General features: G+C 45.9%; 1 protein-coding gene across 1 annotated transcript; it reads right to left on the reverse strand.

Annotated features, from left to right (window-relative positions):
- Positions 1 to 3073: 3073 nt before the first annotated feature.
- On the reverse strand, positions 3074 to 14505 carry LOC127047404 (fibroblast growth factor receptor-like 1). Its single transcript, XM_050945518.1, has 3 exons — positions 14436 to 14505; positions 12525 to 12878; positions 3074 to 8133 (listed from the first exon to the last, which is right to left on the reverse strand). Exons 1-3 carry the CDS (start codon positions 14503 to 14505, stop codon positions 7724 to 7726), a joined length of 834 nt encoding a protein of 277 aa, XP_050801475.1. The 3' UTR covers positions 3074 to 7723.
- Positions 14506 to 15798: the final 1293 nt, after the last annotated feature.

A 15798-nucleotide genomic window follows, 5' to 3' on the forward strand; every position in this document is an offset into this window, starting at 1 on the left:
CTAAGGCATAGAGTAGCTCAGAAATAAGCAGTGATCAAATGCCCTTCAAATTGGATGTCTAGTTAAAATGAAAAAAATATGATGCGTAGCTTTTTTAATGCCCATATATATTTCAGGACATGAAAAAGATTTGTTTAATTCTAATTAAAGCTGAGAATGGCAGTGATGCAAAAAAAAAATTGTAAAACCTAAAAGAACCACAAATAAAGGTCATACAACCACACATATAGGTTCCATCAAGGCTTAGTATGGTCATTTCTTCCTACACGTAGACCTTGCTACATAAACAAAAATTGCAATAGAAAGTTCTATAAAACAACCAATGCAATATTTGCAGTTAAAGTGAAAGTTTTATTAGGCATTATTCTCCATTCTCAATACCACATGTACTTTTTTCTCTTTCTTTAAAGAAGTTTTTAGGAAAAACAAACAAAACAAATTCTCAGTCCAAGAAATCGGTAGACTAATCCTTCCTGGCAAAACCATGTTAATGAAACAATCCAAAATATCTACTACCTTTTGGTTGCTAGCGTAATTGTATTTTCTGCCATCACTACAATATGATAATAATTCTGTATTACAAACAACATGAGCTATAGCATAAATTATGTATCCTAATCAGTACAACAGATAATTGGGTTCTGTTCCTGGTTTTGGCATTGGTCTGCTGGGTGACCTGAGGCTGGTTACTTCCCCTCTCTGTGCCTCAGTTTACCCATCTCTACAAAAGATAATGATGCTGACCTACTTTGTAAAGCGCTTTGAGATCCACAGATTAAAAAATGCTATATAACAGCCAAGTAGTAATATACACAGAAATATTCCAATGCACATACTCTGTGTATGCAGCTTTCTGTCCATAAAATATACATCATCACAGCTGATGTAAATTGGTGCAACTATACTGACTTCAGCTGGGCCAAAATACATAATACACACACAAGCCAACATTTTCAAATTTCAGTGCCACAAGCCTTATTTAAGTGCCTAAACAGGGGCCTTCAACAGCTATTTAAATCAATAGGAAATGTGGATGTTGGGCCCCTCTGAAAAAGCAGTTTTATTTAAGGCTTTTATTCAGTAAGGCACTTAAACATGCACTTAATTTTAAGCACGTGAGCTGTCCCACCGAAGTCAGTGGGACTACTCCTGGTTAACTTTAAGTATGCATTTAAGTGCTTTATGGAACTCGGGCTTCAGGCCCAGATCCTGAGGTATTTAGATGTCTATCTCCCATTTAAAATAATGAGAATTAGGCTCCTAAGTAACCATGAGAATCTAGATCGGAGTCCCGAAATATGGATTCAGGTGCTGAGCTTGAATTTGTTGGTCATAATGTACGTGTGTAGCTACACGCAGGGTAGCTACAGTCAGAATGCATGTGTATTACACACAGATAGACAACACCTGTTGTTTAAATGATTTCCCCTGGAATAATACTATTACTTTAATAATACCCTTGAAAGTGCTGAAGTCACCCATTCCACCCTCACTTAAACATATACAGCTGAGGCCAATCGGCTTGTATGGGTGAATAGGTGTTCTAATAGCTGCTCATCTCAAAGTGCTCTGATGCTCCAAGGAAGAAGGTAACCAAAACCTCTCTCTCGTCTCCATCTTCTTGCTGTAAATACTTGTCCCATGTTCCCGTCCTCATTCTGCCAGTGGCTGTGACACTGATGCTGGTGTTTCCTGTTGTATTCTAGCACCTGGTCTTTCTTTGCACCGTTTCTCTTCATCACCTGCTGGCTAGACACTGCGGTCGCAGCTGAACAGCAATTTGTGTTTGACTAAAGCATAGTTCCCAGAAAGGCATGCAGTCTTGATCTGAAGACATCAAGAGATGGAGAACCCACCACTTCGCTTGGTAGTTTGTTTGAGAGGTTTATCACCCTCATTGTTAATATGCATGCCTTATTTCTAATTTGAATTTGCCTGGCTTCGCTCTCTGGCCCCAGGTTGTTATGCCTTTCTCCGCTGATGGGCCAGCCAGAAGTTGGCACGAAGAGTTAAGGGCCCGCTCATTTCAACCACTCCACAAGTCTGATTCAGCTCCCAGGGAAGTCAATGGCATCCACGGGAGCTGGAACAGGCCCCAGGTACGGGACTTTCACTGACTTCAAAGTATTTAAAAGTGGAAATGCTCCTCCAGACCCTACACCTACATGGAGGTGACATCTGTGTTATAAGTTACAAAGTCACAGGTTTATCATTCACCTTTGACCACCTCACCCGCCTTCTGCCCATTAATTCAACCCTCTCAGTGTTTTTTTCTAATATTCCAAACCTATGAACATCAAACAACCAAAATAATAAACCTGTCAGAGACACTTTCCTTTCTCTCTTCCCAAGTGTGCAATTTCTCCACACAATTACCTGGGCCAAGGTCTGGGCCTAACCAATTCTGGGCCAGTGACAACTTTTCTATACCTAAAAATCTCACAATTTTAAAGTTTGATATTGCATGAGCCAGCTTCTCAGTGGGAACCAGCATTTACTCTTAGCCCTTGCAGGACTGGAGGTATCAGACTTCAGCATCAGGGGGTTAAATCCTGGCTCAGCTGAAGTCAGTCGGCGATTTGCCACTGATTTCAACAGGCCCAGGATTTCACCTGTTATTTTTCTGTACATGAAAGCTAATTAGCCCCCTTTTCAGAGGTTGAAGCAGTTCTTGTGTAACCCTGCACAGTTGCACTCATGGTACCTGGCTTTACAGGTGAATGGGTTAAAAAAAAAAAAAAGGTTCCTATACATGTTTTAAAAATTCTGACACATTTGTAATACGATGTTTGTGTTAAATATGTTGCATATATAGAATACTGCATACTGTGGTGTGGTGTAAAGATTTTATTAGCACTTGTTTTGCGATAAAACTTTTATACCACATCACACGATCACATAGTCCCTGTATACGAGCGCATATGTACATACAAATGCATATAAATAAATGGTATATTTCTATATGCCTATTAAGTTTATAAAACTCCATTTTATGCTAACACCCACATGTTAGTTACAAATACATGCTTTTACTCCTTCATCTCTTTCATTAAACACACACACAGGCCATTGCTTCTCCTTCCAATATCTTTAATTAGCTTATTTTCCCACTGCTTGAAAATGACATCACACTTTTTATTTGTAAATGTCTGATAAAGCTTTCACCTTAAAAGGGCTGACTGTACAAAGATTGTCAATACAAAGTTTAAAGACACCACACACAAAAAATGACATTTAAGGCCATGTTCAGTGTGCCACACAAACAAAGTAACAAGGATGTTCAATATTAAGCCTGGTTTTTCTCTTTGATCCTCCAGTTTTGTGCCTTTAAAAGTGAGGCCCACTTTCTATGCCATAGACTGATGTGTTTGTATATATATCAAGCTTCTGAATTCAAAGTAGGGTCAATGGTAGGTAGCTTTAGCAAGTCCACCATTCTTTTAAAATGTTCTCTATTTATTTAAAAGAGGTCAGGCCACATTCTGTCTCGCTGGGAAAAAAATGGATGCACATCTGGGTGACTAAGAGCAAACTCTCACTGAACTTATTTAGACATAGGAATGCTTTGTGTTTCCTGTAAGGCACAATTCAGCCCTGCATATGAATGGCCCATGTTGGGTGAAACAGAGTGAGCCCCAACAAGAGCTCAAGGAGGCACATTGCCTCATGGAGGCAAAAGACTGTCTAAAGGGTGAAGTTCACCCATGTGTGCAGAGCCAACCCAAGCCAAGGCAATGCTTAAGTCCCATTCAAGCCCTATTTTCATAGTTTATCCTGGGCTTAAGAGCTTTCGTGCTGGCCTTCTGCATGGGGTGACTTTCACCTACCTCTTTGGAAGAGAGGGATATGGGCGTTGGTGGTGACATATATTTCACTTCCCAAGCTGAAGTGGGGATGGCCTAGGGCCATAGTGATGTCCTCCTCACCCCATCTGAGGGAGCTTACACTGCTAGCGGCACCAGTCTCACACAGACCTTATCCCTAGATAAGCACAATGTTGGTCAACATTTTCAAAAGTGACCAGTGGTTCGTGGTGCCTCAATTTTTGATTATCCAACCTGAGGGCCTTTAAAGGAGGCTGATGTTCAGAGGGTAGGAGCTCAGCACTTTGTGAAAAACAGGACCCTTAAGATGTCTCAAGTTGGGTACGCAAAATCTCTAGTGACTTCTCAAAATCTTGGCCGAGAACCACAATTGTTCTTGGCCTCTGCACAACCAATATGTTGATGGTGGTGGTGAACTACCTGCGATTGCCTTAATTTTTTTCCTGTTACCACCCTCCTCACAACTACACCCATGACTAGCATTTTAAAGACTGGAGCTTTGAAGGGCACTTGGTGAAGGCCTACTTCCAAGATGGAAAAGATAATCCCTCCATTTGGACCAGCTGGCAACATTTTAAAGTTTTTCATTCCATTAAAGAAGATTATGAAGCTTCAGGATGAAAGGGGGTAGAGAGTCAATGGAGAATAAGAACGCGATTTGGGATGGAACACAATGACGTATGATAAATAGATTACTTTTAACTAAAAAATGACAATGTATCAGTACCTGTCAGAGATACTGCTGCCATCTTGGCAATGTCATGTGGCAGTCTCTCATGGTTCACTCAAAGTGAGGCCACGCAGGAGTGCTGAGTCCACCATACTTTTAAAGCAATAGCAGTAAAGCTATTGCAGCATGTCTGGCATGTGAAACTCTGTGGTCTCTGCCTACAGCACCCAGCCCAGAAAGCACTGGAAGAACTATCCCCCTTGTCTCTAAATTTGGATTTGTGTCGTGCCCTTAACATTGCTTTAATGTGCATTAGCTTTGTGCAGATTATGGTAACAAAAATACCAAACTTCTCATAGACTTGTATGAGAGGTAGACTCAATAGATGGTGACATTTCTGCCACAGCCCTTACAGCCTCTCATGGAAATACACCTCTATCCCGTTATAATGCCACCTGATACAACATGAATTCAGATATAACGCGGTAAAGCAGTGCTCCGGGGGGTGGGGCTGTGCGCTCCAGCGGATCAAAGGAAGTTCGATATAATATGGTTTCATCTATAACGCGGTAAGATTTTTTGGCTCCCAAGAACAGCGTTATATCGAGGTAGAGGTGTACCAGTTTCCTGACTTCTTACAACATCGTTGATGTACACAGAAACTGTGCATAGACTTTTCTATGTGTGGATGGCTCACCCAGTAAAGTGCAGCCATTAGCAAATCTTGGGTTAGATCAGTACTTACAACACCCCAGTTATGCACATGGATGCTCATTCACGATGCTCACTGAAACCGATGCACCAGCATCCAAGATCTGAATTTAGTGACTAACTTTATGGCCTTATGGAATCAAACCCGGCTTGGGTTCTCCTCTAACGGAGTGAAGGTTTGACTTGATAGCCATCTATAGTCTGTACACAATAAGGGCTATAATAAGCTGTACTTGTTCCACTCCCATTACAACCACTAGGAATGCAACACGGGGAACAAATGTACAATACACCCCTCGCTGTGTTATTCCAGAGCCTGTGGGTGAAATTCACACCAGTGCAGAAGGCCCTACCCACCACTTACAGGCTGCAGCCAGTCAGGCGCTGAGCTCTCTGGCTCTGACCAGCAAAGCATTTAAAACGGTGCTGATTTTTAAGTATCTGAGTATTCCCATTAACCTCGATGGGTCTGATCTGATTGATACTGAACCCAATGGAAAATAACCACAGCGCACCAGGCCCTATGTTTGCAAAGTTACGTGCTTTGGTGGATCAAGGCCAGAATACTTGGCCTCATGCAGGATTGAGCCATAAGTCCTTAACAGAGGGCTTAAGTGGTACAGAGGGCCTTGTGCAGGCTCCTCTTGCTGTGGCGAATTTCATCTCTACTGAATGTTTTATGCTCAGAAGCTGCTTTTAGAGATCAAATAATTTGTCCAGACTTGTAATTTTTTTCTCCCCAAAACACTCAGAGGCAGAGTTCCACTTGATGGGCTCAAGTCTAGGAACATTTCACTTTTAAAAGGAATTATTGATTATATCACAGGTCTCCAGTTCACTTCTTATAATGTTAACCGAAAAAAAATCAAACCAACTTTTTAAATAAATAGTGAAACAAGTTTTCTTGTGGTCTGAGCTCTTTGTTAATGAGGCCAGGATAACATGGGGTGCAGAGGCAGTGATCAATCCACAGCAAAACTTTCCGAACAGGTTATAAACAGCACAAAATAGCAGTTTCTATTGGAAATTATGGCACCTGTAGTGCCAGAGATGCTGCCAGAACAATTACACATGGCTATTGTAAAAACGCATACAAACATATGACTTTCAATTTGGTTAAATAAAGTACTGTTATAGGTTACATTGCTTATATTTGGAGCATGGCACCTCTGAGAACCTGGAAAAAAAAACCCCAATTCATCTTTATTTCCTTTGATCAAAAATATGTATAGAAATGCCTGTTTTGAGGAAAATATCATATTTTTTCTTGTTTAACAAAATAAATTAAATATACATGACTTCTGTTTAAACTCTATATAGAATTACAAAGGTTTTATATTTGTGATTGAATTCATTTCTAGTCCATATAGGTATTAATACGGTCTTTCTTTCTTTCTTTCTTTGTTGTTTTAAACGAAACTGAAATGAGATTGTTTGAATCAACTGTAAAACATTATCTGGAAAGAAAAACCACACACAACCCTAGGTGCATATTGAGCAAATTCATTCTTCCATAAACAGTAATTTTCACTCTCTCTCTCTCTTTTTATTTTTACTTGTTCATTTATTTTTCATTGACACAGTTAATCCAGTAGCTTGTCACTATAAGCCATGAAGATCTGATTGAAAATCACAGCTAGCGGCATCAAAAAAGGGCAGCACGTTTTCTTTCCTTGACCTTCAGCAATTCAGATATTATTAATTATTATTTCTTAAATATAAATATAAAGTTGCATTGTACAATGTCCTTCCTTCCTTCTTCCTGGCAGTAGCACTGAGTCATAGCATTGGGGGTGAGTTGAACATTTTTAAAGATTTCAAGCAGTGCCCCCTTGGGGAAAACCACAATACCCTTGATTTGCAGAAATGGAACCAGCCAGCTAAGTTATCACTGACTGTCAGGCAAAATTACTGCTGGCGAGATGCATGTGAGTTTCACATTGAAAATAGAAATGTGTTTTCCAGAAACTCTTCTGCTTATTTTTTTATTTGAAATTGGGCAATTGATTGTTTCAGTTGATTACAGTCTCCTGGTGCTTTGGCACTACATCTCAGCTACTTCCAAGCTTCAGCCACTCTGAGATAAAGGGCTCTTCTGTACATTCCCAAGGGTAAGACGTCTGATGGGCCTTGCACCAAAACAGGTGGCATGTGCTAGAGGCAGGAACTGCAATATCATCGCGTTCTCCTCTTCTTCTTCCTCTGCTTGGCAATGCAACAGGGTCGGTGGTGTTTCATGTCACAGCTTCCTGCCTTATCTGTTTCCATCTTGATTTAGATATACAAGAAGTTTCCATTGTTTTAGATGGCCGCCTTTGAGCTGAGATTGGGAATTCCTTCATTATTCCTCATCTACATCCTAATGGTAATAATAACAAAAAAAAAATCTCTTTCTCTCTCTCTCGCTCCCTCCTCTGTTCACTTTACCTTTTGCTGGCAGTGTTAGCTGACTCGAAGCAGTCTGTTCTGAGGTACCGTGAGAAAAAAGCACCAATAAGCTACGGTCTCTGGCTGCCCTTTAACATTGATAATGAATGTGCTGATGCTGGTGAACTTTGCCTTCCACATGTGAGTGCGTGTGAGTGTGGATGTCTGTGTAAATCTTTGGGTACATTTTCGATGCCATGGCTGGGGCCAACGCAGGCCCTTGGGATAGCAAATGCTGCTGGTGGGCGACATATTCCTCATAGTTTATGGAGGAGACGCAGTCTTTGTCAGGACCCTGAGAGATACAGATCCTGTCTCTGGCCTGCGGTCTGTGCACGGGCGCTGCAGCTGGGGGAGAGCAGGGCTTCTTTTTGGCCTGGCAGAGCCACAGGAGGATCGTCCCAAAGATGAAGACCGCTCCAGCGGGGATCCCGATGATCACTGGCCATGGCAGGCTGGTAGCGGAGGATGGGGCCACAGGGGCGCTTGGTGGCTTGGGATCTGGACATCAGGTTTGCATGAGAGAGAGAGAGAGAAAGTGTGTTACAAGAGGGAAAGGGAGAAATCGAAAGAGTTAATTAAAACCAGGAGAGGAGGATTCAAAACAGATGTCAAGCTAAGGCTGGCTTTTGTATAGCCTGTCTGACAACTCCAGCCATGCCAAATGCAAGGGGGACACACTGTCAACATCATAATGTTTTGCTGCTGTTTCTCCTCTGAAAAGCACTGAAAGGACAAACAAATCAATTTCTTTTGTTTAAGATGGGGGGAGCTAAAAGTTTTTCTTCCCGATAATTCATTATGCTTTAGTTCCCCAGTTCTAGTGTCGTTTTCGGAGCCAGTCCAATAGATGGTCTCTCAGCCCCAGCGCTCAGAGATGGAGCTGGCTTCCCTACCCAGACCGGAGGATGAAACACAGGCTATGTTAGCTGCCCAGCCAGGGCTGGCTTTAGGCTAATTCGCCCGATTCCCAGGAATCGGGCCCCGCGCCTAAGACGGCCCCACACCTTAGACACTTTTTTTTTTTTAAACTTACCCCGGGTCCCTGGCTGCGATCTGCTCAGGGGTCTTCCGTGGTCCCGCTCCCTTGAGCGAAGCGCAGGCGGGAGCGTGGCAAGCCCTGCAGCCCCAGCTGGAGCCCTGGCCGGAGCGCTGCAAGCCCTAAGGCCCCGCTCTCCTGGCTGGAGTCCCGGCTGGAGTGCGGCAAGTCCCGCTCTCCCGGCTGGAGCCCCGGCTGGAGCATGGCAAGCCCTGCGGCCCCGCTCTCCCGGATGGAGCTCCGGCCGGAGCGCGGCAAGCCCCACTCTAACGGCTGGGCCCCAGTTGGAGCACGGCAAGCCCCGTGGCCCCACTCTCCTGGCTGGAGCCCCGGCCGGAGCGCAGCAAGCCCCGCTATCCTGGCTGGAGCTCCGGCCGGAGCGCTGCAAGCCCCGAGGCCCTGCTCTCCTGGCTGGAGCCCCAGCTGGAGCGTGGCAAGCCCCATGGCCCTGCTCTCCCGGTTGGAGCTCCTGGCCTTTAAATAGCCTCCAGAGCCCTGGGGTAGTGAGGGGCTCTGGGAGCTATTTAAAGGGTCAGGGCTCCAGCTGCCTGCCTCTGCCACCCCGGTCCTTTAAATAGCCGCCAGAGCCCGGCCACCCCCATGCATTCCCCAGGGCTCCGGCGGCTATTTAAAAGGTCCAGGGCAGGGTAGAAGCTGGGGAGCCCTAGGCCCTTTAAATATTCCCAAAGCCCTGGGATAGCAGGGAACTTGGGGGCTATTTAAAGGGCTGGGGCTCCAGCTGCCTTTGCTGCACCCCTGCCCTGCCCACACCAGCCCCGTTCCCCCTGCCTGCAGCCAGCTCTGCATCCCGTGCCCACAGCCAGTCCCTGTCAAACCCCCTGCTGTGTCTCCAGTCAACCCCTGCCACACACCCCTATGGCCATGCCCAAAGCCAGCCAGCCCCACACACACTGCTGCCTGCACCAGCCCTGCACACCCTGCCCTGTCTCCAGCCAACCCCTGCTGCACCCCCCTGCCTGAAGCCAGGCAGTCTCACACTCCTCTGTCTCCAGCCCTGCCAACCCCTGCTGCATCCCCCCGCAGCCCTGCCCGAAGCCAGCCCGCCCCACACACCCCCTATCTCCAACCAGCCCCGCACCCCTTGCCCTGCCTGCAGCCAGACCCTACCTCCAGTCAGCCCCTGCCCTGCCTCCAGCCAGCCCCATGTCCACTTGTGCCCTGCAGTTCCCAGGGCAGTAAACCAGCACACCTGCTTCAATGAGGGGGGCAGGGAGCAGCTGGAACCCACACATGTGAAACGGCAGTCATTAATAACCAATCAACAGCATATATGATGCAATGTATATAATATATAATTTTATTATTTATGTAGTTATGGAAAGTAAATAATACATGAAAGAAATGAAAGGCTTTTTTTTCCACTTTTTTTTTTCAAGTCATCCCTGCCAGGGCCCCACCGAAAATGTTCGAATTGGGCCCTGCACTTCCTAAAGCCGGCCCTGTGCCCAGCAATTGGACCTGCATGATCTGGTTACGGAGAGCAGAGGCCTGTCCCATATTTGCCTCTGCCAGACACGTCTCCGTTCATTAAGTCTTAAATATCCCTCTCTAGTAGCAATCCATCTTCCTGTAGCTAATACACACTCAGCAATGCTCAGGCGAGGGACCAGGCAGGCGTGGTGCCTTGCAGAGTGGTCTCTTTTGTGGGCAGGTTTGGGACAGGAAGAGGCAGGCTAACTAGCATCCCTCCTGCAGCACCTCTTGGTGCTCTGCTGGGACAAGAGAGGACTAGGACTTCGTGTGGGATTCCCAGGAACCGCAGAACTGAATGTGTGCACTTGTTCAGGATAAGCCAGGGTTGGGAGTCTCAGCTTCGGGTAAGTAAGAAGAATCTCGTATCAACCCTCCGCCATGTCTGCGGTTACTATTTGCTTAGACACTGACCCACGACTGATGGCTCAGGCCCTGATTCACTGCTCCTGTACAGTGCCCCCTGAGCAGGATTGAGCCCTTAGGGACAGAGGCTTACATTTCTGTTCTCACCAGAGCAGCCCACTGAGCACAGTGCTTTATATTCAATTTTACAGCACTGTCGCCACTGAGAATTTAATTGCAGATAGTCAAGAAATGCAGTTGATTATCCCTCTTACAAACCTCTAGCATCCTGCATCCATGGACATGTTGTTCCATTTAAGCCCTAGTGAGACAGGCCAAAATGGCACTATTCAGAATCAGAACCACACTCCCAAATTTCAGGGTTTAGGTTCCGGCCCACTTTGCATAATAGTAGACTTTGTATAATATGCATCCAGGACTCAATTAGTGGTGCTGCGGGAAACAACTTTGAATTACCTAATTTAGACACATGCCAGTGTCCATTCCTAGTTACAAAAGCACCTAGGGATGTGCTGAACCGTAAACCTGTGCTTAATCCCATTGTCTTCAATAGGATTTACACATGTGTAAGTGCTGTGCTGAATAGGGATCCATGTAAGCACATGCTGAAAGCTGAGTCGCTTTGCTGAATCCGGGCTTTCAGAGCTAGATTTTTAAAGGTATCTAGGCACCTAAAGAGGCAAATAGATCCTTAGTGGGGTTTTCAAAAAGCACCCAGGTGCTTAACTCCCACAGGGACCCAGGTGCCGAGGGGCTTTTGAAAATTCTGTTAAGCAGTTATCTGCAGGTGTAGCTGCCTACATAACTTTAAACATTTGGCCCTAAGGTACCAGAGCTCAGATAATGTGACGAGAGGGTGTCATATAAAAATCTGAGATGACACATACGAGATAGTTTGTAAATTTGCAATCAGAATCTTGTACTCTCCTGTACAATATTTTCAAATGTGTTTAACTTTCTTTCCAAGCCATACTTCTTTAACGAAGTCAATGACTTTTTTTTTTCCATTGAGGCCTAAATCTAGTGTTAGTTTGAGATAATACACGTAGAGCTTCTTTTGTTTTAGTTATTTCAGTGCAAAAAAAATCCCACCAGAAAAACATCTTTTTTTTTTTAAATGCTTAATGTATACAATAGGAGCACATTTACATTGCTTCTTTTCCTCTCCTCTCTTCTCTGAGCTACGGTGGCTCTGCAGGGCAGAGGGGAGGAAAAGCAAGGCCGATTTCTTTTTGTCACTAAAGCCAGCAGAGTCTGGATTATAAAATCAGGGTTCGGAGCAGAACTGCACTTTAAAGAGGGCAGAAAGAACAATGAAGAAGTTAGACAGGAAGCCCTACAATGCTTCTGTACTGCAGGTCTCAGCCACAGAGCAGAGCACAGGGCAGGAGCAAAGGGGCAAGCAGTTCTGAGCTTGGCACAACAGCTCCCAGGGGATCATCAAATAAGAAATTGACAAGCCTAATATATTCTCTTTTGCACCCATTCTTCTCCTGTGGCTGTGATCATTACGCTGTTTTCATTCTTCTCTGTTTATTGGCTTGTTTCATTGTTTCCTTTTACCAACAAACCAATTTAAAAAATGGGGAGGGGAGGGGCATTCAGCTCCTTTAAGCGCCTGGGCTCACTTTACAGGACGTTGCACAGACGGCATCACAATATGACTTCCCCGCCCTGCTCCAGCACAAAAGCAGATCAAGCATTTTCAACCCGGTTATTTACCCTTGCCGGAGCTGTTATTTATGCACAAGGAGGCTCAGGGTGGAGATCGACTCAGACACACCACAGGCAGTAGAAAAATCAGCATCATCTGGCCACTCACCAAAGCTCGCCAGATCCCAAGCTGTGTAGACCAGTGAAGCTCCACTGAGGTCAATGGAGCAAAGCTGATTTATACCAGCAGATGATCTAGATCAGCGATTGCAATGATGCCGCAATGCAGAACACGCTGGCCCAGGACAGTTTAGAAGGAAAGTTCCAGCCACCCCACACTCACCTGGCAACACCGTGAGGAAAGCACTGCGGAAGCTGTATCCCATTGTGTTTGCCCCTAGGCAGATGTACATCCCAGCATCCTCCTCTTTGGCTCGTGTTATCATCAGTTTGTTTAAGTAGGAGCCATCGGGACGGGACCAGACCTCCCCAGTGGGGAGCACGACAAACTTCTGCCCCCCAACATCAATGGTGGAGTTGTACTTGTTCTCTGTGCCGTACTCCACCCTTTTGAGCCACTGGATGACGGGCTTGACGTCGCTGCGGACCTTGCACTGGAATGACGTGGTCCCACCATAGTCCACAGTAGTGTTCACAGGGTGCGTTCCCGTGAGAATGGGTTTGGACCGAGTCCTCTCTGCAAACAAATACAACATGTGATGAAAAATAAATTGTGTTCCTCAATCTGATTTGTGATTGTTCAAATACAGATGCTCCAAACCTCTCTGTCTGTGCTAAGGAATCAGGCCCTAGAAATCTCATCTAAGAGGTATTTTCCATCTCTACTCTGATCCTATTATCCCAGCTACCTACTGAACTAGGGGCATCGGTATTCAGCCACCCAAGCCCCATGAATGTTACAGGGAGTCACACAGTTCAACCCCAGAACTAATGAGTTTCCCTCCTGCTTTAAAGAGGACTCTAAACTGTCTCTCGACAGTAACACAAGCCCAGTTTATAAAGCTGCATTTCCCGGGTTGCATGCATAGGACTAGACATTGCAGGTGTTCAATAATGGAGGGAGTGAGGAAAAGGGAAGACACCAAGCAGCCTTCCCCCCACTTCGTATTGTGCATTCAAGGTTCTGGCCCATTTGAAGTCCCTGTGCTCACTTGAGGGCAAGAACTGTCTCCTGCTACTACCCCTCAGGGCGCCGGTTATCCCAAAAAGCAGGGGCAAGAAGGAGGACGGGCCACGGCCCCATTGCTGAGGCTGGCCAGTGTAGCTGAATGGCCACAGAGGTGAAGACAGGTTGCATGCTCGGAAGGGGTGCTGCAGCAGCTATTGTCCTGAGTGCATCCTGAGCCCGGCTTGCACCTCCTTCAAAACACCTCCTTGCACCTCCTTCAAAATCCCACTTCAAAACAAGGCCAAAACAAGCCAATCCCTAAGAACCCAACACTCTATGTGACTAGATCCCCCTGGCATGCAGTCTGGGACTGTGGTGGGCCCGCTGTGCACCCCGGATTCTCTCCCCCCCCCCCTTGCCCCTGCTTGCCCCTGCTTGCTGGGAACTGTTCAAAAAAATAGAAGCAACAAGCTACAAGCCAAGCAATCAATAAGCTACAAGCCAAAATCTAGCCAACAAACAACTCACAAGCCAATTAAGCCAAAAAACAAGCCCAACTCCTCCATTTTTTTCATGGGTTTGGCATGTCTGCTGTAGGGGCACAGTGCAGTTCTGCACTGCTCTGGCACAGGCCTGTGCTCCATGGTGCACTTTGACCCTCAGGGGTATAACACATGCAGCGTTATTCTCTGAATCTGGAACAAGGCAAGTAAGTGTCCTGAGCCAGGATGAAAAAAGGCAAACGACAGGGACACTTTCCTGCCACTATTCCAGAAAGAAATTCAGGGAACCCTGCAGGATAGTGTAGCAAGGGTGGCATCCTAAACTGTTATGGCAAAAGTGCCCCTGGCATTAATCATGATGCTGGCCCATAGCATCACCAGGCTAGCTCCCTGCTAGGGTGGCAGCTATCTGTAATGTTAGGATGTGTCCATGGGGCAGTCCTGCATGTTCCCTGCTAGATCGGTGGGATATTGTGTGCTTTTGTCACAGGAACCTACTGTGAGTCAACGGGAGAGTCACAGGTGCAGGATGTTGCTAGCCCACTGTGGGTATGACAAGAAGGAACATTCCCTCTCCTTGCACAGGGCAATCCCTGTCTCTCCAAAAGCCCCCTAGACTTACCAAAGAAGATGGGACAAGGCCACTCCACTTTCCGCACTAGCCAGCTGATGGTGGGGAGTGCAGGCTGCATCCTGTTAATGGGTGCAGCAATTGCCACTCAGGGACATGCTTCCTGCAGTGCACTGGGAGGGGTGCTTCATCACTGGGGCTGACAAAATGCCTGTGGGAACCTGATGCTGATGGGGAGTCCTCCATCTTTTCCCCCACTTTCCTGGCTCAGGGAGGCCTACACACCAAGTTTTAAGCCCACAGATGTTAAGGGTGGGAAAGACCTCCTAAGTCAAGTACTTCACTTCCACCTGCATTAACTCTTCCTTCATCTAGTCCAGGGGTCGGCAACCTTTCAGACGTGCTGTGCCGAGTCTTCATTTATTCACTCTAATTTAAGATTTCGTGTGCCAGGCATACATTTTAACATTTTTCTAAGGTCTCTTTCTATACGTCTATAATATATAACGAAACTATTGTTGTATGTAAAGTAATTAAGGTTTTTAAAATGTTTAAGAAGCTTCATTTAAAATGAAATTAAAATGCAGAGCCTCCCAGACCAGTGGCCAGGACCCAGGCAGCGTGAGTGCCACTGAAAATCAGCTTCTGTGCCGCCTTTGGCATGCATGCCGTAGGTTGCCTACCTGCAGTCTAGTCTAATTGCAAATGTGCTAAGCATGGAGAAGGGCTTACCGTGCCATTTTCTGAGGAGAACTCCACAGCCGTCTTGCTTCCCTAACCAGCAGGGAAGCCTTCTCTGCCCTCTGACCATCTCACCTCAGGAGCACTCCCAGATTCCCTTGCTGGCTGGGGAAGCATGATACCATGATAGAGAATCAAACCTAGGGCTCTCGAAGAGCATTAAGACTAGCTCTCCAGACCAGCCTATTATTATTATTTATTATTACTAGAACTCAGCGGCCTCTGGCAGGGACCCCATTTTGTCAGGCACTGTAAAAGATGCTGAATAGATTCCAATTTCACATCTGAAAGTCAGTATTTACCACCTGTTCCTGGAGAGCGGTATCTGAAGTACCACAGATTTCCCTCTTCTAGGTTCAAGGAGACACTGTGGTATTTCAGATATTACCGTGTGGTAGCTGCTGGCAAATGCTGACTTTTTAATGGAAACCACTCTTGGGCTGGATGTGTAAAGAACCAGTTCCCAGTATCACTGGGCAGGCACTGAGGTCAGTGGAAGGAACAATGTTCCATACTTCGAAGAATCAGGATAGGATGTACAGGAGGCTATTGGCACCGTGACCCCAAAGACATGCTAAGGGAACGTGGGCCAGCGTGACAAAAATGTCACATATTCTCAAGAGATCATACATGAGGAACACACCAGCAGGGATCTAAGTTGGAAAGATCTAGA

Source organism: Gopherus flavomarginatus, chromosome 3 (genome assembly GCF_025201925.1).
Source record: "Gopherus flavomarginatus isolate rGopFla2 chromosome 3, rGopFla2.mat.asm, whole genome shotgun sequence".
Classification (NCBI taxonomy): Eukaryota; Metazoa; Chordata; order Testudines; family Testudinidae; genus Gopherus; species Gopherus flavomarginatus.